Source organism: Schistocerca nitens, chromosome 7 (genome assembly GCF_023898315.1).
Source record: "Schistocerca nitens isolate TAMUIC-IGC-003100 chromosome 7, iqSchNite1.1, whole genome shotgun sequence".
Lineage (NCBI taxonomy): Eukaryota > Metazoa > Arthropoda > Insecta > Orthoptera > Acrididae > Schistocerca > Schistocerca nitens.
Genome location: NC_064620.1, coordinates 572,629,318 through 572,653,966, shown reverse-complemented (window position 1 = coordinate 572,653,966; position 24,649 = coordinate 572,629,318). Strand labels below are relative to the sequence as shown.

General features: G+C 38.1%; 1 protein-coding gene across 1 annotated transcript in view; it reads left to right on the top strand.

Annotated features, from left to right (window-relative positions):
• The window catches only part of LOC126195005 (5-oxoprolinase), a 182,864-nt gene that overhangs the window by 64,781 nt on the left and 93,434 nt on the right, over nt 1-24,649 (top strand). Inside the window, exons 6-11 of the mRNA XM_049933427.1 lie at nt 3,434-3,694; nt 6,115-6,246; nt 13,021-13,222; nt 14,237-14,459; nt 16,515-16,653; nt 20,408-20,685. Coding sequence (XP_049789384.1) covers nt 3,434-3,694; nt 6,115-6,246; nt 13,021-13,222; nt 14,237-14,459; nt 16,515-16,653; nt 20,408-20,685 — 1,235 coding nt within the window. The remainder of the gene's footprint in view (nt 1-3,433; nt 3,695-6,114; nt 6,247-13,020; nt 13,223-14,236; nt 14,460-16,514; nt 16,654-20,407; nt 20,686-24,649) is intronic.

The following is a 24,649-nucleotide window of genomic DNA, read 5'->3' as shown; positions in this document are numbered from 1 at the left end:
GCATAAGAGATACCTGTGACAAGACTGGAGTAGGTTTTAGTGGGAGGAAGTATGGTGCATGAGCCATCAGGCAGGGGTTTGGAGCAGGGGTGGAGTAGGGATGGACAAGGATATTGTGTAGGTTCGATTGGTGGGAGCATACCACTGTCGGAGGGTTGGGGAAGGATATTTCTCATTTCCGGGCATGAGAAGAGGTAGTGAAACACCAGGCAAGAAAGAGATTCAGTTGCTCCAGTCCTGGGTGGTACTGAGTCAAGGGGGAGTGCTCCTTTGTGGCCAGACAGTAGGCATATGGAAGGAGGTGGCAGGTGACTGGAGAGACAATGCACGGGAGATCTGTTTCTGGATGAGGATGGGAGGGTACTTTGTCTGTCAAGGCCTCAGTGAGAACTTTGGCATATTGGAGAGTGTGGTGATAACCACAGGTGGCTTGGCTGAGTGAAAGGGACTGCTTGCTGTGGAATGGGTGACGGCAGCAAAAGTAGAGGTATTGTTGTCGGTTGGTAGGTTTTACATGGATGGAAGTATTAAACCAGCCAGCCTTGAGGTGGAGGTCAACAAGAGGAAGGCAGCTTGTTGGATCGAGGAGTATCAGGTGACGCAAATGGGGGAGATGATGTTGAGGTTCTAGAGAATGTGGATGGGTTATCCTCGCGCTTGGTCCAGGTCATGAAAACATCATCAGCAATTCTGAACCAAGTGAGGATTTTGACTTGTAATATGGTGTTGAATTTTAAGACCAATATGTATGTGTAGTAGACAAAGATCCATCATCACCAAGAGGTTGCATATACATGTTTGAATTTCTAAAATTCAGTCTAGAATTTAATTCTGTGTAGACTAAAGTACAAAAACCAATGTGGTAAATTCTATAATGTTTCTTTTTGTTAACACTTAAGTAAAATTATCAAATGGATTCAGTCTTCCAGCAAAACAGTGCTGAGAGATTAATTTGTCTTAGTGTTTTTATGAAACTTAAATATGAAGCATAACATAACCGTACAATATAATTGTTTATTAACGTATAATTCATGTCTTACTAACATGTATTTCCATTACAATATCATTGAAGCATGGATCCTTTTCTTACCTAATATTCTGATTATAACAGGCTGGATGTAGACTGTGGAGATGTTGAGTCACAGACAGGAAAACAAAAGTGAGCTTTTTGCCAAAATGCCTTCTTCTGAATTAGACACACACACACACACACACACACACACACACATTGTGCTGGTCTGCGACTCGACGTCTTCACTATATGATGATTAGCAGTCTATTCTTTTCATAATATTGCCATTATTCCATCCTGGATTTTCCATTGTTTGAAAATGTAACTGTAATTAATACATTGTTCTTTAAAGCACAGTTAAACCTGTACTATGTCACTGACTTCCACCAAATACCAATAATGATAGCTTGGTCAAGATATAGCTCTACCAACACAATGTGACAATAATCTAGTAATTCATGTACATTCGCTCTCTACATCATTATTTCACAAGATCTTCCCATATTAACAATGCTATCATCCATTTAAAACCAGTTTTGAGAATTATCGGAACCTGGTGAACAATATTTTACTGGTAGGGAAATCGAGGAACTACAAAATTTCTTGGTTGTCACACTGTCTGTAGTTGTCTTATCATCCCTGCAAGCTAGCTTCTGACTATGTCTGTACTCTGGGACATAGAGGATTAGTACCTACTCTGACCTTGCGAGTACCCGAAGCATAACTGCAACTGCCCGTAAGACCCATGTTAATCCTTTTTGGAACCATTAAAACAAATGAATGGTTAGTGCTACTGTCATTTTTAACAATTAATATATTATTAAGGACGGCCACCAGTTCATCTTCTAGTGGTCAGCTGCCACATGCTGCAACTTCCTTACTGCTCAAGGTGCTCTTGGGCTGTAAGCAATTGATACATGATTTTGCTGCAGCACTCATTCATTTTGCTCTACAACATGTATTTCAACAATACCATGTATCATTATAACTGTTTGCTTATATGTTAAATGCCCTTTTTTATGATAGTGTACACTCAGGTGCTGAGCCGACAATGTTACCATGACACCAAATATTATCAAATGTTTTGACCTGTCACACAATGTATTTTTTCTTTTTGTGTATTAGACCAGTAAATTAGAGAATGTTCTGCAAAAAGTACTGAGTGAATAGCCTTTCTGTAGTATGTTTACAAATCGATATTCAGTTAAACTAAAGAATTATTTACATATTTTGCCTTGCTGATAACAATTTCTGCACAGTGGTTCAATATGGGTGTGATGGTCCAAGCAAAATGAAGTACAGGTACCTAATGTGATTTTGCATTACTTGTTTTCTTTTGTCACAGTGTGTTCAATAATGTAGAAATAACGAAATTTTAAAATAAGTAATTAATGAATTTTGATACTGTAACAGTATGCTGAGTCCTGGTTAGTTAGTTTGTGTTAATGTTTTACAGGAGAATATGTGTAGGTATCCATTCATCACAGTTTCATGTTGTTAAGGATTGGACTACAGTGAACACATTTTGACTAATCGGAAAATGTCTCCCTTTACCTTACTTTGTGATCCACATGTTCATTTTCATGAAATCCAGACTATTGGTAGTAAAAATTTTGTCAAAACCTGTGCACTGGACAGATTATCTGATTCTTAGTGCCAGTACTTTCTTGAGTGTGTGTGGACACAGTATTGCACTTGCTACGAAACTGCGAGGCATGGGTTCTTTTTCCATGATAGGCAATTTTAATTTGCAGTTAATTAATATTTTGTCATGTTGTCATGATTTATAGCAATATTTAAATGAATCATTCTTTTGTATTTTCGATATATACTTATACTTCTGCCGGCCGCAGTGGCCGTGCGGTTCTGGCGCTGCAGTCCGGAACCGCGGGACTGCTACGGTCGCAGGTTCGAATCCTGCCTCGGGCATGGGTGTGTGTGATGTCCTTAGGTTAGTTAGGTTTAAGTAGTTCTAAGTTCTAGGGGACTTATGACCTAAGATGTTGAGTCCCATAGTGCTCAGAGCCATTTGAACCATTTTTTTGAACTTATACTTCTATTTTACTTCATATCACTATACTGCTAGTAATACATTTGGTTTTACTTTACATTGTGATGTAATGAATAAGTTTGGCAACATACACTACATAAAAGAGGAAGGAAAGTTTTAACTATCTCTCACTTTGTGAATTATTACAGAGATTAGAAATTTGTGCCCATCTTAGTTTTAAGTGATAGAATGCAGCATAAGGTTTTTTGTAAGACTACTGGATTACTTCATGTAGCCTTGCGTAAAGGGGTGTGAGGTATCAGCTTAATGAAAGGGACTGTGAAAAAAGTTTTAATGTTTCTATATTATTACAAGAGTACAGCACTGCCTCTTGATGTGGCCAACTTACAGGGACAATCTTAATGTTTCAGCTCGATGTAAACACTGTTGCTGCTGGCGGTGGCTCGATGCTCTTTTTCCGCTCAGGAATGTTTGTGGTGGGTCCTGAATCTGCTGGTGCACACCCAGGCCCTGTCTGCTACCGAAAGGGAGGACCACTGGCTGTCACTGATGCCAATCTGTGTCTTGGAAGGATCCTACCCGAGTACTTCCCAAAAATATTTGGGCCTACAGAGAATGAACCCCTGGATAAAAAAGCGACTATTTCTGAGTTTGAAAAACTCACAGCTGAGGTAATTACTTCATTTTACATTCTATAGTTCCAGATATTTCAGTTTTTGGAAATGAAATTCTGTTACACTACTATTTTGTATGTTTGAAAGCAATGTGCAATGTGAGAATCTATAAAAACCATTTGACTTTTGTTTCATACATTTTTCCTAGCTCAATATATTTTATCACCCAGTTCAACATTTCTAGATAAGCAGAGTCATTTTTTCATGGGCTGTAACAATACAGAAGGAAAGAAAAAATCATAACAGGCCATTTACAACTCTTCTTTCCCCTCAAGAATCTCCCAGCTTTCTCTTGCTTCCAAATCAAAAAGAGAGCATTCACTCACCCATTGTCTTTCTTAAAAGTTGATTTTAATATTATGTAAGGTGGGAAGGAATGTTTATCAAATTGGTCCTCAAACAGATTTATCTGCAAACTGGCACACTGTGAAAAAGCATTGTAGAATTTTCAATATTATAGATCAAATTAATTGACATAATCCTAAACTACATTGAAAAATTTAATAAGTAACAAGCAACTTAAAATATATGACGAGTGTAAGTGACACACGAATTAAACTTTGTACACCAGATAATATATGGGGCTGTCCAAATTTCCCTAGAATTTATCATTTGATTATAAAACTACAGTTGATGTAATTTTTACTCAACATTGTGTTTGCATCTAGTTTTTCTATAAGTAACAGTAGGTATGCTGCCTACTATTATTGCTCATTGTATGCTACCATATTTCAGTGTATTTTGAGAATTATATGGTCATATTTAGTTAATAACTGTAATTTAGCCATTTGAAGCATTAATTAATCAGTGTTTACAAGCTCTATTTATAAGGTGATTCACTGGCTCTCCTGTCAGACAGTTGATTGATGCCATGATTACTTGATTGTGTAAAACATTTAAATGTTGCCTTAATTTTGTTGTTGTATCTAGTGTAGTATCCAATATACCAACATAAAAAAGCAATCACAAGAAAACTGTCATGTGGTATGGATTTGCAGCTGGGGAGGGAAGGCAGGGAACAGTGCCTCTGAAACCAGAAGCTTAGTCACCCTGATAAGGGCTGCTCCAAAATTGGTCAAAATGTCTGTTTCAATTATGGGTGTATCTCCAAAATAATTTGGACTAATACCAAAAATATGTAGAAACTTACATCATGTGTTCACTTTGTGATTTTCTGTTCATGCCATGCCTAATATTGATCCATTTTTGTGGCATATGTGTCTTGCTATGGGTTCTTAAACACTGTTCATGCAAGGCTGCCAGCCAGTTTTCACCTTCAGTATTATTTGTTGGAGAGCTGCTTGTGGTGTTAATAAATTTAAAATATGTAGTGTAACACCTGGTGTCAAATGTCTGTTTTTGTACATGAAACACATTATTGTTAAATGGGGTACTATTCCAAGCAACAAGGCATTTCAAAAACAACAATTCCTTAACTAAGCCTCATGTTCAGTATTGCAGTTGTGTGTTGGACCCTTATTAGTCTTATCTGAGTGCAGATCTAGAGTTCAAAGAAAATTTGACTGGTGTATTAGTGTATCTGCCAAGATAAAGACCTGAAATAGGATTCATTTTCAAACTGAGGGGAAAGTTGTGGATTATGGAACTTGGACAAGACTCTTGCAGGTTGCAGTGTGTGGGAAATAAGTTAATATGCTAGTTATGGAAGAATCGGGGGCGGGGGGAGGGGGAGGGGTCAGCTAGAGGTTAGACCATCATATAGAACAAATGGGCTATAATGAAAAAAGTTGAGGCAGGGGGTGAATGTTGTCTTCATAGATAAAGAGAAGATGAAGTGGAACTGATAATTGAAAGTGGCCTTATATATTTAGCATTCGATGTCCATCTTCTTAGCTGACAAGTCAGCGTGGCTGACTGCCATGCAGGAGGCCCAGATTAGAGTCCCAGCCAGGTCAGAGATTATATCCTCTTGGGGAGTAGATGTTATGTTGTCCTCATCATAATTGATCTGCAAATTGCAGAAATTGCGTCAAATAAAAAGACTCGCATTAGATGGCCAAAGAACTCCACATGGGATCTCCCACCCAATAACACCCTATGATCATTTCTTTTAATTCCTGTTGAACAACAACACAACACTGCTTCAGAAAGCGATTGAAACTAAATGAAGTAATTGAGTAACAAATTTTAAGTGTTCAGTGGTTATGCAGGAGTGCAAGCTGTGTATTTAGTTGTGCATATTGCAAAAGAAGCATTGGAAGCTATCTTGCATTTTAGGGCTTAGAAGAAGAAGAAGAAGAAGAAGAAGAAGAAGAAGAAGATCTGGTACTTTGAATACTTCTTTCAACAAAAGGTTATCTGTAACATACCAATATTTTTTAAGGACTGAAGTATCATTCACTATGTATGCTAAATAAATCATTTTAGGCTATCAGTATTTTATTTTTCATTTACAGATAAACAACTTCCTGACAAGTCAGGAGACTGAACTTTTGAAGAAAGATACAATGTCTGTTGAAGAAGTTGCTATGGGATTCATTAAGGTTGCAAATGAAACCATGTGTCGCCCAATCAGAGCCCTTACACAGGTAACACTATACAGTCACTATCAAATGTAGTTAATTGTTCTTCAAAAACAAGATGGATTTTGGCTTTTCAGGTATTTTTTTTCTTTTTTCATAAAATTAGATTTGGTTGCTTGAGTCTACGTGAGTGTTGTAGAGAAGAGATTTAGTTGAAGGCTAACTTAATACTAATTAGATTTAGCAATATCTCTTCCTTCTTGTACACTGATAGACATTAGAATCACAAGACAACATTAAGTTGTTTGTAATCAACCAGATTCATTAAAGGGAAGTAGAAATGATTAAAGGTATGTCACAATGGCAATATTGCAATGTGAAATATTGACATACAATTGAAGTTATTTAGCGACCCTTTTGTGATGGTTCTGCAAGCTGTGTGACACCAGATACCATCATATGTATGTTGGATTGTGCCCCACTGCATATGCCACCTATTTTCCTGTATCCATATATGTGTACCACCCCCTCCACTGGTGGTGACCTACACTAGAGCAGATTTTAACATAACAGAATTAAATGCATGCAGTTGGTGACTTAATTAAAGAAGTAATGTATAAGTTGTGAGTTTGAGAAGCTGTATAAACATAGACATTGTTGTGCTGTGTAACAGTGTTTGGCAAGCCAAGCAGAATGGAAGAAACAGTTTTTACAGAAGCACCTTGATATACCACTATGCTGACCCTGCAAGACACATTAGAGGTGACTGAAACTGTAACTGCTGGCTTATGTCAGCTACAACACCTGCGTGTATTTCTAGACATCACAGCTGTGTTCATGAGGCTGATGTCATTAGAAACTGGTTATGAAGTGTTGGAAGACATGCAGATAATTGGTGCTTGATGTAAAAACTGGCAGGCTGACCCTTGACTTACAGAAATTGGATGTAATGTATGTAAAAAAGATAGAGGCCCAAAATTGAATGGCTGCATGATTGGAAATCAGTCCTCGAACTCAGTCTCAGCCGTCAAGTATTTAAGAATATCCACCCAAAACAATTTTAGATAAAATCACCGTATTAGTCAAGCTGTGGGTTAGGAATACATCCAATTCCCATTTATCGGAACAATCCTAATGAAGTGTGATTCATCTGTCAAGGAGTTTGCTTTTGTAAACCCATACTCAAAAAATTGTTGATGTATTTGGGATCGATATTAACTTTGATGAATAAAAAGAAGAGATGCACAATTTATTATGTGTTTCTTCAGCCAGTGGGAGAGCATCACAGAAATGCTCATTGTGGGATGGTACAGCACAAGGAATATGTCATGAATCTCAGTGGACCTTACCCTCAAAATTCCAAGGGCCACATCTGAGTACAAAGGAAGCACCATATTACAGGTACTTCACTCAAAATACGTATTGCACAATGACCCTGGCAGTAACATTAGAAAATTTGGGGTAGTATGAAGAATGTCAAAAATTATTCTTACTGAATACTATCTGAAAATGAAATCAGATGGTGGGAAAAGTCTTGGGCAAAATGTGCACTCTTTGGTACATGTTCTAGGGTACAAGTGTTTATTTTCACACTGATGGTGAGATACAACCATAATCTGGGGTTAGGCTGAAACAAAATTATCTGTGTGATCTGTCATCGTGTCTGTATCCAATTGCAAATTTGCTGTATCTTAATCGTTCACTAATTATGATTCAATAAATTGCAACTGTCTTAAAATATGAAGAATATGCACAATAGATGTACAGTAAAATTGGAAAAATTTAAATTATAACAAATGAGATGTCCATAGTTTTAAAAGAAAGCAAATGGGTATTTAATGTGTTACTCAATTAAAATTGTTAGTTACATAAGGGATTCGGACTTCAATATGATCAGGATAGGTGAATTGTGGACTATGGGGTTGTGTAAGGGCGAATGGTTTGTTAGTACCAATAATAGTAGCTCCATTAATTCTCTAATGACTTTTATTACTTCTGCAAATGTGCACACATTCAGTCATTACCTGTAACAGCCAACTGGTACTGAGCATTGCTGTTTGAAGACATAACACAAATCTTCACCTTGCCTCTCTGACCAACACTGTATCTGCTTACTAAGTTAGGCCACTTTAGATGCCTGCATGCAGGACAGCATAAGTGTCCCTTCCTTCATTCATTCATACATTATATTCCATAAATCCCAACCAGTTTGTGTCCATCACACTGTGGACAGAGTTTTTGCAGGTCATGCAGTTATCTGTAATGAACTATTACCTGAGGAGGAAAGTGGCACAAATATCCAGTCCCTCATGATAATATTTTAAACTGGTGCTAAGGTTGGCAACTTGTTTTAAATGTTCAGAAATGTAAAATTTTGCACTTCATAAAATACTGGAAAGTAATATCGTGGCCTGTAAAATTACAGGAATTCATTCATCACCAGACTTCGTCTGCTGCTAGTATTTCAGCAGTAAAATGTTCAGCCATTTTCAAAGTGAGCCTGAGAGACTGACAGTAAAGTGTTCCTGTCCACCTTACCTCAGCTGAGAGAAGCAATGAGAGTACTATCTGGAACACTTAGACCTACACCTGTTAATTGGCTACCTGTATTAGCTAATACACTATGTGATCAAAAGTATCCGGACACGCCCAAAAACATAAGTTTTTTATATTAGGTGCATTGTGCTGCCACCTACTGCTAGGTACTCCATATCAGCGATCTAAGTAGTCATTAGACATTGTGAGGGAGCAGAATGGGGCACTCGGCAGAATTCATGGCTTCGAACGTGGTCAGGTGATTGGGTGGCACTTGTGTCATACATCTGTGCGCGAGATTTCCACACTCCTAAACACCCCAGGTCCACTGTTTCCAATGTAATAGTGAGGTGGAAACATGAAGGGCCACGGACAGCACAAAAGCGTACAGGCTGACCTCGTCTGTTGACTGATGACTGATAGAGACGGCAGACAGTTGCAGAGGGTCGTAATGTGCAATAGGCAGACATCTATCTAGACCATCGCACAGGAATTCAAAACTGCATCAGGATCCATTGCAAGTATTATGACAGTTAGTTGGGAAAACTTTGATTTCATGGTCGAGCGGCTGCTCGTAAGCCACACATCACGCTGGTAAATGCCAAACGACACCTTGCTTGGTGTAAGGTGCGTAAACATTGGACGATTGAACAGTGGAAAAATGTTGTGTCGTGTGACAAATCATGGTACACAATGTGGCAATCCGATGGTAAGGTGTGGGTATGATGATTGACCAGTGAACACATCTGTCAGTGTGCCTAGTGCCAACAGTAAAACTCAGATGTGGTGGTGATATGGTGTGGTCATGTTATTCATGGAGGGGGCTTGCAGACCTTGTGTGTTCTGCATGGCACTATCGCAGTACAGGCCTACATTGATGTTTTAAGCATCTTATTGCTTCCCACTGTTGAAGAGCAATTCGGGGATGGCGACTTCATCTTTCAACATGATCGAGCATCTGTTCATAATCAATGGCCTATGGCGAAGTGGTTACATGACAGTAACATCCCTGTTATGGACTGGCCTGCAGAGAGTCCTGAGCTGAATCCTATAGGACACCTTTGGGACATTTTGGAATGCTGACTTCATGCCAGGCCTCACCAACAGACATCGATAACTCTTCTCAGTGCAGCACTCTGTGAAGAATGGGCTGCCATTCCCCAAGAAACCTTCCAGCACCTGACTGAACATATGCCTGCGAGAGTGGAAGCTGTCATCAAGGCTAAGGGTGGGCCAACACCATATTGAATTCCAGCATTACTGATGGAGGGTGCCACTAACTTGTAAGTCATTATCAGCTAGGTGTCCAGATACTTTTGATCACATAGTGCTTAGCACCATCTGAAATCAGAAGAAATCAGTTGCTATTCAGGGTCTGCAGTAAAATATTTTTGGACCAAATCTTCCTGTACAATAGGACTGGGCACCAAAAAAATGCTTATAATAAAGGTATGGCAAAAAGCAAAATCTAGAATAGAAGCCTGTTTGACCCAAATAGAACAATGGTGACTTAGTCTGTCAAAGAAGAAGAGCCAATTAGTTTTTCCCTCTTACTCTGTCAGGTACACCTCTCTTGAACTGGGGTTGGGGCGGCTTTTCACCTATGCTAAAGCCTTAGAAATGTCTAGTACTCTGACTCATGCCTCCATTATGACAGAAGGGGCTATGGTTCAGAAAGATGACAGTTCCTTGTGTTTCTGTGTGCTGCCACTTGGAGAGTAGTTTGCTGTTTCTCTATTGTGGAAAGTATCTACATGTATACTCTGCAAACCACCATAGGTATATGATAGATGCTATGTCCCATTGTCCAGTTATTAAGGTTTCCTCTCATTTCATTCACATATGGAGTGTGAGTAGAATGTTTGTTTGAATGCCTCTGTACATGCAATAATTATTGTAATCTTATTCCCTGTTACCTATGTGAGTGATATGTAGAGGGTTGTAGTATATTCCTGGAGTCATCATTTAAAGCTGGTTCTTGAAACTTTGTTAACAGACTTTCTCAGGATAGATGTAAACTATCTTAAAGATTCTTCCAGTTCAGTTCTTGCAGTATCTGTGTGACATTCTCGCACAGATCAAACAAGCCTGTGACCATTCATTCTTGGCATCTCTGTATACGTTCAGTATCCCGCATGTAGTCCTATTTGGTATGGGTCCCAAAACATTTGAGCAATATTCTAGAATCAGTCGCATGAGTGATTTGTAAGCAGTTTCCTGTGTAGATTGATTGCACTTCCCCAGTATTGTACCAATAAACTGGATCTACCACCTGCTTTGACCATGATGGAACCTATGTGACCATTACATTTCATGTCCCTACAAAGTGTTCCATCCAGCTATTTGTATGATTTGGCTGATTCCAAGAGTGACTCACTGATATTCTAGTCATAGACTACTACTTTTTTTTTCATTTTGTGAAGTGCATAGCTTACATTTCTGCTCTGCACATTTAAAGCAAGTTGCCAATCTGTGCACCACTTCAAAATCGTATCAAGATCTAACTGAATATTTATGCAGCTTCTTTGCAACTGTACTAGGTCATAGATAACTGCATCACCTGCAAAAGGTCTGAGGTTACTATTAATATTTTCTGCAATGTCACTGACATACAACATGAATGTAAAGGGTCGCACCACACTTCCCTGGGGCACACCTAAAGCTTCTTCCACATCTGATGATGACTCTTCATCCAAGATAACATGTTGCTTCCTCCCCACCAAAAAGTCCTCAGTCCAGTCACAAATTTCACTTGGTACCCCATATAATCATACTTTTGACAATAAGCTTAGGTGTGGCACTGAGTCAAATGCTTTTCAGAAATCAAGAAATACTGTATCTACCTGATTGCCTTGATCCATAGCTTTCAGTATGTCATATGAAAAAAGTGAGAGTTGGGTGTCACATGATCGATGTTTTCGGAATCCAGGCTGGTTAGCATTGAGGAGATCATTGTGTTCAAAGTACCTTATTACATTCGAGCTCAGAATATTTTCTAAGATTCTACAACAAATTAATGTCAGGGATATTGGATGAGAGTTTTTTCAATCACTTCTTCTACCCTTCTTATAGATGGGTGTGACCTGTGCTTTTTTTCAAGAACAGGACATGATTTTTTGTTTGAGGGATATGCAATAGATTATAGTCAGAAGAGGGGCTAATTCAGCCGCAAATTTAGTACAGAATCTGATGGGAATTCCATCGGGGCCTTGAAGCTTTTTTCAATTTTACTCACAGCAATACTTATTTCATTCATATGTAGTATGTCTGCTACATAAATTGCTTGAGTACATTCCATGCACTACTCACAATTTGTCTTGTCATTGTTGATTGGTCAAGTGTTGTCAGCGCAGAGGACATTGTGCAGCTGTGACCAATTTCTGTTGAAGGCAGTGGGTGGCTCTAATGAAATGAACAGATGAAGTCCAGGTCTTGTAGCCTGCATATTTTCTTCATATGGAATTACCACTGTCCTCTTCTTCAAGTCATTGAATAAACTATATTTTGCTTATGGAAATTCTGGGATTGAAACAGCAAAGAGGATGGGCAACCACCTATTTGTGGATGAATGGTGGCTGGCCCACCTGTGCACCACCTGTCCATTCACGTGCAAGTCCTATTCCATCAAAGGTGCGGCCGAATATTCTGTTCTGTTCTGTTTAGCTGTGAAAGTAAACATGTAATCTACCAGGTACACTGCATCTATACTGCTGCACTTAGGACGAATAACCATATGGCTACCAACAGGGTACATCACTGACAAAATGCAACTAATCACAAGCTTGAAGGCTGTTTTACAAAAGCTCAAAATTATGACTGTTCTTTTATTATTTATTCTTTGTTTCACGGGACCAAAAGAAAACCAACAGAACTACAAACCAGCAGACCTTAAAAACAAAAAAAGGTTATAAACAAACGAATGATTGTCACAGTACAAAAATCAGCAAAATTTGTATTAGTTATAAATATCTCAGTCTGTCATTAAAAACTTTCATGTATGCCAGGATGCCATAAAATGGAATTAAAAAGGTGGCATTGTATATGGTTAAGGACTTAATGAATTGTACAAAGTGAGGCCTTACATTTTTACATTCATTGTTCATAAATTTTTATGTTATGTTCTTATCTTTACAACTGTCTGCTGTTTACTTCTATTCATTTAGTGATAGCAGTGTATACAGTGCTTTCTGTTGGATCAGTAAATTGATCTGAACTGTTAGAAATAGAAAATTATTTTATTTTCTCTGTTTCATATCAGTGTAAATTTAAGGGCTATCATTTGTAATGCACTTTTATTTTGGCTAGGCAAAGGGTTATGACACTTCCCGGCACGTACTGGCCTGCTTTGGAGGAGCAGGAGGGCAGCATGCATGTTCAATTGCTCGTGCACTTGGAATGGGAACTGTATTTGTTCACAAATATGCTGGAATTCTTTCAGCATTTGGTATGGCTCTTGCAGATGTTGTTCATGAGGCCCAAGAACCATGTGCAAAATTGTATGAGCAAGGTAATTTTAATCCATAATACTGTTAAGCTATTAATTCTTATTTTATTTTCAGGAATTGTCCAAGCATCAACCACATAAAAAAAAAATTGGATTTTAATCAGGCAAAGGAAGAAGCTGCCTTTGGTAGTGGGTAAAGCAGAATGTATCATTTGCAAGTTGTATATGAAATTGTAGAGTGGAACAAAGAATTTAAATCACTGGACAAAGTGTTCTCAGTTTTCAAACTGCATCTATTGAAAGCCTTATCACAGCTAATGCTTAATGCAGTACAAAAACAAAGAGCATTTTATATTTGTGTCTTGAGTAACTGGTAAACACATTGCTATGGAAACGGAACATTGTCCCATGTGGAAAAGTATGCTGTGGGGTTCAGTTCATCTTAGATTGTGTGACAATAAAAGGGGGGGGGGTGTTACAAAACACTGTACTTCATTGGTGCAAACGGAGTAGGGTGCAGGTAGGGCACAGCCATGCTTTGCTTATATCACAAGAGTGCAAAGCAAACTGATACAATAACTATGAAACCAGCTACAAGTGAAGAGAATGGTGTCATCTAGAGACTGGTGGGCATACTTAGTCATACCACTACCCTAAAGACAATTAGACTCAAAATGGAAAGATTTATTGACTACTCCTTGTAAGTAAATACTCGGATAATGACCTAATTACAGATGACAAAAATAATAATAATAATAATAATATATGCAAGAACAACATGATTGCATGGAATAGTCTGTGAGAGGTCTTTATCCAAGAGTGAATGTCATTTGCATGGTGGTGGTGACATGACAAGAAATAAAGCTGAAAACATTACAACACAACTTCATGTGACAGCAAAATGTGTTTTGAGAGAGTCTACTATGATATAGCTTTGAAAGACGTCATTTATTTTTAGCATTGTATTTCATAATCTATTAGCCTTTCTGAGACAACAATTGCTTCACAACATTATATGTTTCAGCTATGAACCATATTATGATATGTGTGAGTATGTTTCTTTTTTTTCTCCCACAGATTCATTTACTTATCTAGATGAACGTCTTGATGCACTAGAAGCAGAGTGTCGGCAGAAATTAATGGAACAGGGGTTTGCTATTGAGCAAATTGAGACTGAACCATTTCTGCATCTTCGATATGAAGGAACAGATTGTGCACTAATGTGTTGCCCTCGTAAGATGAGCAAGAATTCAGTGTCTGAATGTAAACACGGTGACTTTAAGGAGACTTTTCTTCAAAGGTTTGTTTCCACAGAAACTGATAGTTGTAACTTAATATATGTTTTAATATTTATTATCTGACAAATATTTAACAGTTTTTGGGTTATATAAATATAAGTCTTGATGTGGTTTGCCCATGATTTGACAGGAGTGAGTGACATTATTGTACACTCCTGATCTCAACTGTGGTTTTCTGCTGCTTCAGACATAGACAAACATGTAGCAGCTTAGAGATCTGTTTCCACATCTTCTACTGTTTTGATGACTGCCAAACTCAATATTCTGATGTGTTTTGATGTGATTATGTGCTACTTGATGAACATAACTGGTTTCAGCCATTTTCCTATGTCGAGAAATATATTTTGATGAATTCTTTGTGCAATCTGTTGCCAGTCCCTGAGCAGTCACTTACCAGTTGGTGCTGTGGTTACAGGTTTCACAGTACATACTGTTGCTGGATAGTGATGACAGCAATCTGTGATACTAGGAGAAACATATCTTGTATTTGGTTACACACACACACACACACACACACACACACACATATATATATATATATATATATATATAACAGAGGGAAACATTCCACGTGGAAAAATATATATATACCGGATACATCTGAGGATGAGTCTTGGTAGTTCAAAAATTGATCATGACACTATAGAAAGAAATTGAAGACTAGTTATGCAGTCAGAAACAAATTTAGTCCTAATCTCAACTTATTGTATAATAGCGTTCCTATGTTCCATCACAAAGGGAAGGTTTTGTGAAGTGTCCATTCAGCAGAATCAAGCAGTAAGAATCTTGTGTGAAGTAAATAAATGTGCAATTTGAAGAAGCCCTTTTTAAGAATCTTCCAAATACATTCACTCCATAATGGTTTTTGATGCTGGCAATAATAATCACTTTCACCTGAACTGTGATGTATGTAACCACAATACAAGACACAAAAATAAATTTTAAGTAGACTTTGCCAGCTTGTCTAGGGTTCAGAATAGATTTGTGCTCTGGTGGGAAGATATGCCACAAGCTTTTAATATAAAGCAAGAACTGGAAAGCCCAAGTAATTCAAAATAAAATGTCTAGATTCAAGGGTTTAAAAGTTCTTTTACCTGCATGGCAAGTGGAAGTGTTCAACATAGAGCACTGTGACAAGCAGTAATGTACTGTATATAAATGGGTTGTAGGCACATTTCAACTTACGTACGACTGATTTTCCTGAAACAGAGTTGAGGAAGTTCATTTCTGCAGACAGTTTGGCTTTGGCCACTCAGCAGAGAAGTCTTGAAGCTGATGAAGAGATACTATCTGCAGATATAAGTACAGTGCATGAATACTATAAAAAGTTGAGATTAACACCAAACCCAAAAAGATCTTAACACTAGAATAGTCAGTGCAAAACTAGATCACTTTTAATACTTTTAATGATCAAGTCCTCCACCACCAAGACTTCCAAAAATATCTAGAAATACTCTGGATAGAACCTTATCCTACAAGAAACACACAGAAAACACTGCAGCAAAGCTGAGATTGTACAATAACGTCATACAGAAGCAGAATGGTACCTCATGGGGTGCAAGATCTATTACATATGATGTTCTTCCTTAGGACTCATCTACCCTGTTGCTGAATACTGTGGTCTAGTGTGGCTTAATAGTACAGTTGAGGAGGCAGTAACTTTTTTCCAAAGTAACACTTTTTTTTTAACTGACTTACTAAAATTTGACTGGCACACATGTGAATAGCTTTAAGTAGTATAGTGACAGTTTATTGATAATGTGGTACACAGATTAAATTTTTGTGATTTCTTGTGTGACATATTTGATTCATTCCACATCTCTGAACATTTTCTTTCGTGGAATGGAGTGCAGAATGCTTTAGGCAGAATGAATTGATGGATAAATAAATTGCATGTTAAGCAGTCTGTGGGATATTTAAACCAAAACTATATTTATACTGGTTTTATTTTTCTGTCCTTTCCATCTTTGTGTGAAAGAAGATGGTAACTAATCTGTAAATTATGATGAAGCACGTTACTGAAATATATGTGTAATATTTGCCAATTATTTCCACAGATACCAACGTGAGTTTGGATTTACAATTGCTGGTAGAGCTATTGTTGTGGATGACATAAGAGTGAGAGGTATTGGGAAGTCCATGATAGATATAGATCATAAAGTGGAAACAGCTACTGAGCCTCCAGTTCCAGACAAGGTAACATTACACAACATTATTTTGAGATGTAATTCAACTCAGTTTTATAGAAAGATACAAATAATATGTAAGGAGAGAGTAATTCAGAGGTAGAAAAAATTCAAGTGTGAGTGGTGGAAGACAGAGCAGACTTAACAGAAGTGTAAGGGTAGAATTTACACCATTGAAGAAGAAGAAGAAGAAGAAGAAGAAGAAGATGAAGAAAAAGAAGCTCATAAAAAGGGGAGGATGATCTGCAGATAAGTGTTACACATAATTTAATTTAATCACAGAGGAGTGTGAGCGTGTCAGTATTTTTTGACAAGTAAGTGCTCTGCAGTGGTGGCATGGTAGGGCCAACTAATGAAACCTATCCATACCTTTGGTTGTGCCTAGGTACCTTCGCACTGTGGGCCACCCTGCACCACCCGTACCTGCTTGGCTTTGCAGAAAGCACATTCTCTCTCCACTACACAAATAATTAAGGGATATTGAGTACATCCATCTGGAAAAGATTTGTTGTAGCAGAAAAATAAGGACAGAACTATGATTTAACAAAGAGCAGAATTTAATTGGAAGCACTGTGGCCTCCTAAAAGAGTACATGACACAAAAAACACTCCAAAATAATGCCAAGTGTGTGCATTTCCACATACACTCCTAATACCTCTGATAAGACATTATAAAACAGTTTATTGTATAGCAGCAACTCGTAAACCAAAGGTACTGTTCACATTAAACTGCTTTCTACTGTATCACTCGTACACATTTACTACATCCAGAACAATTTTCCATTGGCTATAAACTACTGTCAACTGTTACTCACAAATCAATAGTGTGAACCAGAATACTTTCAGGGAGGCTGCACTGCTCAGAAGCATGTTACCATCAACAATTTAAAACTTTTGATAAGGCAGCACAGGTGTGAAGTGATAGCACATTGAAGAATAGCTTTAGAAGTATGCATCCATCTTTGATACCAGTGGAAGCTGGATTGTGGCAATTGTATGTGAGCTGCCTTTGGCAAAATAGATGACATCAAATTACAGTATATCATGTTAATAATACCGCTTCTGTGGGGCTACTGACAGCATAAGATCTGTCAGCAACAATGGCTTCTGGTTAGATCTCACTCACTGACAATTCTGGAAGATACTCCAGTGCAACACCTTCTTCTTCGTAACACCTTCTTCCCTAAAAAGATGATGGCATCCCTATTTATCACTTCAGTTAAGTTGTATCAGATTGATTGCTAATTAAACTTTGTCTAACACGTCTTTGAAACTTAACACAGATGTTGCAAGCAGATAGGCATTACTCTTATTGACCTGGTCAACAGCCATGCTCATTAGCATGCTGCTTCTGGAATTCGGGGAGCTCCCCAGCTACAGATTGAATTTGTTGAACAGATTGATGATGAGGTCTAGTGTGCCGACCTGCCTGGATATGGTTCTAGACAGTTTCCCACATCTAACTTCTGGGATGGTACTTGTGTACTGCCCCTGTTACATGATTCGCGAACAGTTCAAAAACATTTTCACACTTTCATGTGGGATAACACTAGTTGCAGACAGGTGGGGTGCACAGATCCATCCTGGGGAGGAAGACAGCAAGAGTGTCTGGCCATCCTCTATGATTAATATTGCCAAAATTAACTTGCTGACCCTTTGAAGATACAGTATAAGTCAGAGGAACATAACATTCATCTCATTCTCCATATCATAATAGCACACTCGAAATGTATAAATACCGTGTGTCTTCCCCATGTTTGCCTAAGATGGGACCATTGAACGAGGCTGTTTGATAGTGTGGAGCCATATGAGATACACAGAATGACTGATGATAACAGTGGGAAGAGCGAGGGGCTACCTGGCCCATGGGTGTAGTGTGAGGTGGCAAACAAAGAGTGTGGTCAACTGGCTGTCTTCAATTTACAACGCTGCTATCTACATTTACATCTACATCCACACGATTACTCTGCTATTCACAATAAAGTGCCTGGTAGAGGCATGTTCTATCACTGATAGAATGAGCTTTGGTTTGCTGTGCACTGCGTAATACATTAGACAATGCTGCTGCAGGACACTACTTCTAGTGGTGAGCGCTCCTGCTCCCAGCGCTCATGACTCATAGAGTGAAAGCAAAATCTTGCTGCTTCATAGAGTACAAGTTGAATGGTCCTGGGCTAAATTGATAGTTCCATCCTTTTAACCAAGGACTGTGCTTACAGATAAACTATGCCATTACATAAGTTCACCAGATGCATAAATACACCAATGTTCTAGAAGCTTTGAGACTCAGAAGCTGAATTGTATCCAAATGTCAAATCAAACATTTTTCAGCCATCTAAATTTCCAAATTGTTATTTTATTTGGCTTTCAGTTTCGGCAATATGTTACGCCATCTTCAAGCACCCGAACCAACGTGTGGGAAGATTCCCATCTTTGGTCCAATTGAAATAGGGGCCAGCATTCAAAGACTGGTATCCGTGGATTTTTGAGACAGTGATCCCTTCAAACATCATCTGAAGATGGCGTAATGTTTTGCCAAAACTGGTAGCCCAATAAAATAACAATTTGGAAATTTAGACGGCTGAAAGGTGTTTGATTTGACATTCTGTACTGAACAACTGAGGTCCCACAACCAACTGTGAAAAGATGGACATTCAGAGACTTGAACTGTATCCAACACCATGCCATTCATGGCAAGCAGAGCTTTGCCTTGCTTCGTCAGTCAGTTACCTTATCCTGCACAGCTCTCCGGCAAGTAATGCAGTAATGCCAGACATGTTGTGCATCAGTGCTTTGGTCCCTAGTGCATTCTTCAGTGCTTAATTTAATAGCAATGTAGTTAGTGACAACAATAAGACACACATACATTATTCAACACAAATTATCAATACGTAAGAGAACTGTTTAATAATGTAGCTGTATAAATCAGATGATTATAGAACAAGTTACATAAAGACATAATGAATGAAATAGACCAGGGACTCTAACTCTATATCATGCTAATATATGATGAAAGTAAGTCACTTGTTACAATAACTCACTTGTTTAAATGTACACCTGTGTACCCATATGACTGTTAAAGGATTGTGCATATTGTCTGTGTAAATCAGTGGTCCATGCCAATTAATTTTTAGAGTTCAGTGTTACTTATGGTATAGATACTGATGTGTGAAAGATGATGAACTACGTGATTCCTTTCAATCGTACTAATTTGGTTTTTAGTGGAAGGGCAGGGATATTTGAATTGCTTTTCATAGAGATGTGAATCGGAAGATTAGTGAGAGGTGTAGGGATAACTTAGGGCTTAAGCAGAATGCCACTGGCATTGTCTTAGGAAATACTATATGATTTACATAGGATTTGGATGGAATTCCATGAAGCAGATACATTTTCAGATAATGGCTTTGGAAGCTCATAGATTTGAAGGAGAAACTGGTTGATCATTTCCAAATCAGAATAGAATTTTGTAGTGAAGATGACATTTTGATGACTTATTTTTCATGGCCTCTGAAAAGGCGAAAATATTTGCTAGGAATATATTTCTATACAAAGTTGTCAATGTAATTTGCACACAAGAGAACACATATATATCCATGGAGCAAGCCATGTGAAATATTCAGAATTAAGCAAAGGAAACATGGAAGCCAGTGTTCATACAAATTTTATTCATTTCTGTACTGACTGGATTGAATACTGTCATAGTTTTTCTAGCACACAATAAAACAGTAACAGTTGTTCTTTTTAATGCAGTTTTCTCTATTTTAGGTAACAAAAGTCTATTTTGAGGGTGGCTACAGAGAGACATCAGTATATTTACTGAGTGATCTGAAAGCTGGACACACCATAGCAGGGCCTGCTATCATCATGGACAACCTCAGCACCATTCTGGTAGAACCTGACTGCACTGCTCTCATAACATCAGGTGGAGACGTTAAGATAACAATTGGCTCAGGAGAACTGAAGAAGATTGGCACTGAACTAGATTCGATCCAACTCAGCATATTCTCACACCGATTCATGAGTATTGCTGAACAAATGGGAAGGTTTGTAGAGAATATAAATTGGACAACTTTTTTCATCATGGTTTTATAGGAGTTAAAAGTTTTGATCCAAGCACTTACATTATTTAGCTTTCAACATGTATGAAATGAAACTTTGAGTATTGATTTGTAAGATGATACAGTTGTTACAATCCAATATGAAAACTGTTGGTAGCAGTAATTTTTAGTTTATTCATCACAGCTGGGGTTTGATTTCATTCTGACATCTTGGGAAACGCACTAATTGGACAAAGATTTCTGCGACAAAGGCTGGATTGTTGTGAAAGATGTGCACAATATTTCGAAAACAGAGTTGAGTTGTTCATGTTAGGTGATCTTGTGAAATTGATGGCAGGAGGCCCAGGAGCTCTCATGTTGCACATGTGTCCACCTCATATGTCTTCTATGGGCTGCAGTGGGAAGCCAGTTGTCTGGCACTGGGTTGGTAGTGCAACTGTTACCTCTCTGTCCTGTGCCACAGTTATTTTTAACTTCCCACCTTGTTTATACCAATGAAACTAATCAATGTTTGAAAATGTAATAAAATTTGATGCATAAAAAATCTACTTGCCAGTTGGATATGGAAACATGCTAACTTTCTGAGCCATTGGCTCCTTCTTCTGGCAGATTGGTTGAAGGGAAAGAAAGAGGGGTGACGAAGAAGACTGGTGAAGTTTATGAAATGGGGAAGGTTATGGCAAAGTTACTCAGAACCCTGTCAGGGGGAGACTTACTGTACGGTATGAGAAGGAAGGATTGACTGTTGGTGCCTGCACTGGATTAGGTTTGTAAACCTGAGAAGTTAATGTTGGAAAATAGGGTAATAAGCAAAACAGAGATAAAAAAAACCATCATGCAAGAGTCAATAAGAGTGGCAAGCTAAGATCATTATACATGGTAGACAGGTGAAGGGGGCGGGAGGTCGAAAATATAGTGTTGAAAAATAAAAGATATAGAAAAATAAAAGGGGACTGTTGAAAAGGAATAGGCATTGGTAAAAAAACTGCTGAGACCATAGAAATTAACATAAATTTATGCCAAGAGGGTGGTGAGAACCAAGCATTTGTTGTAATGCCAGTCCCACCAGCAGAGTTCTGAGAGACTGGTGTCAGGAGGGAGATCCCATATGGCACGTGTGATGAAATGGACATTGAGGCCTTGTCTGTCATGTTGTAGAGAACGCTGTGCAACAGGATATTGTGTGTTGTCATGATACACTCTCTAAGCCCGTTCGTCCTACCTAATAACTTCTTGGTAGTCATACAAATATAGAAGGGTGAACAGTGTTCATATAACAGCTGGTACATGATGTGTCATTTCACAGGTAGTTCTCTCTTTGGCAGTATATGTTTAGCCTTTTACAGGGCTGGTATAGGTTGTGGTAGGGGGGAGCATCAGACAAGTCTTAAGGCCCTCATAAACAGTCGGACTTGTTTGTCAAGTTAACTCTTATCAGGCCACGGATTTATTGCACGAGCTCGTACATGAACCAACAAAGTTTGTCAAATTAGCCTGACTTTTGAGGCAGATGCTGTTCACTTATGCTGTATACTGACAGCAGTGGGAATGGCTACAAATGCAAATAAAACATTTCTAACATTGACCCCAGCAGTGTGTTTAAATATTGAGAAGAAAAGGAGATACTGCTCCAGGAAATGGTTTAAGATGAGAGAGAAATATAGTTATGAAACTTGTTAAAAGAAACATTATACTCAGAACCTGCTGGTTGCATCAGCTTTCTCCAAATGGCCAGTGAAACTTTCATAACTCGTTTAGAGTTACTTTGCCCCCCCCCCCCCCCCACTGAAAAAGGAGCACAAGTATGAGAAAATTTATTCTCTTTTACTTCGTCCTTTAATAACAGTTCATTAAAATACCACACAGTGTGAACTACACCGTCCATGGAAGTACAGGAGAACTTTGATTTTTTTTAAAATTCTTTTTAATTTTATTGCAGTCCTGCTTGTATGTCGTGCACAGAATATTGATTTTCATCTTAACTTTTTTCTGTGTAATATATGGCTGGGTAAGATGCAATACCTCTACCATTTTGATAATGGCAAGTGACATATTGTTTTTTGTCCTTGATTGTAGTTCCCATAGTCTTGGAAATTCATGATACAGTGAGGTAAATTGCATTAAAACTATTTTCTACTAAACAAATGTAGTGAAACATCGACGCAAACGACATCTGCCATCTTGTGAAATTTTCTGTCTAGCAGAATGACTTTTCCATAGCTCTTCCCATTTCCTAAACCTCGCTAGTCTTTTTCCTCCGTCTGCATCTTCCTCTTACTTTCTCTTCAATGCTTCTGCCACAAAAAGGAGCCACCCACAAAAAGGAGCCACTGTCTCCAAAAGCTTGCAAGTGTCCGTAACCTACATATGTTTTTTCTCCTGCTGCCACTTTTTTTAGTAGATTATTTGTTTATCCATTGATCTTTTGAGCTTGACTGATGAAGTCTCAGCTTGACATCTGCCATTCGTTAAGTAGTGGGACATTATTATATTATTTGCATGAGCCAGGGTTAAATGGGTTTCATGTGATACTGATTTCTGTGAATTCGCATATAGCCAAGTTCTGTAAGCTATATGTCAGTTTTAGCATCTTGTTTTGGGAGCATTCCATCGTGTGTTGAGTCATAAAGCAAAGTTCTGTAAACACTGACATGTCAGGTGTTTGGTGCTGTGCTCTTCCACTACTACCAAAGAATACTTTCAATTTTTGTATGTGGGTGGAATGTGAATCGCTGTCACTACTTCTGTGTAACACACCCAGTATTGCGTGAGAGAGTACTAACAGAGGCGATATTGCCAGTTTATGGAAAGAGGTGTGGATTCACAATATCTCTGCCTTCTTCTCATTTGTATCCTGATGATTCACTGGTACAGCTAAAGGCTGGGTAAAATTTTGCTGGCTTGTGTATACCCATTACTGCTGAAGCCTGTTTTTCCTAGTGTGTTCATTATGTTCTCAGTATCAGATGAAATATGGGCTCAATGTACCAATGTGTGGAGAACACCGCTTTTTTAAACTGGATGGTGGTGACAGTGTACAAGTGGTTGTAAGTTTGTATCTAGTGGTAATTAATTTAGGAGAAAAGGTAACAACTCACTGAGTATGTGTTACCCCTACTTCTAAATTATTTATAGTCAGCCAGAACTTTACATACCATATTTGTATCTGATGGTTTACAGTAAACTCTATACCTAGAGTACCATTTGATTTCCTCTTGATCAACACATCTAAAAATGGTAGTTTCTGTTCTGTGGTGGAAGCCATGTCAGAATATATTTAACTCTGAGGCTACAGGAAAGTTAGAGAATAACTAGTTGTTTAGGACGGATTATAATTTTTGGAATTTCGTATAAAGATGCTTTTACTATTTTTGACTGGCTTACAATTATATGGAAAGGGTTTGTTCTTAATAGTAACACCATGGAGTTTATAAATGTTATGGTTTTAAATGAAATGAATTTCAAAATAATTTGGCATGGTCAACTAGGCATATATTTATTTGGTTTTTAATTTTTTTGCGGAACACACACAGTCGTGTAACATAACATTTGTTAGTTTCAGTAAAACAGGTTTTGATTCTGCTTGATCATCTATATTTGTCACACTGCTAAAACTGTCAGAAAATTTATTGTGAAGAGCATTTTTTTTTCTTTCAATTTTGACTAGTTCCTATCGTTATAAGAAAATCTTTCTTTAGTCTCAAAGATACCATAAGGGGGAAAAATGTCCTGTCTCTCCAAGTCTGTTACAAATGTTTTGATTTGACACCACTTTTGTGGCTTGCATGCCAGTGTACTGGATTATTTATTTCAGAAGCTTCTCACTTGGCCTCACGAAGCTTTACTTTTATAGAAAATGTATGTGTATTAGTAAAGTCCACTTAAATTTAGTGTCCTGTTATTCTGTCACTGAACAATAAAGGTTTACTAAAATGAAAGTCTTTAGTTT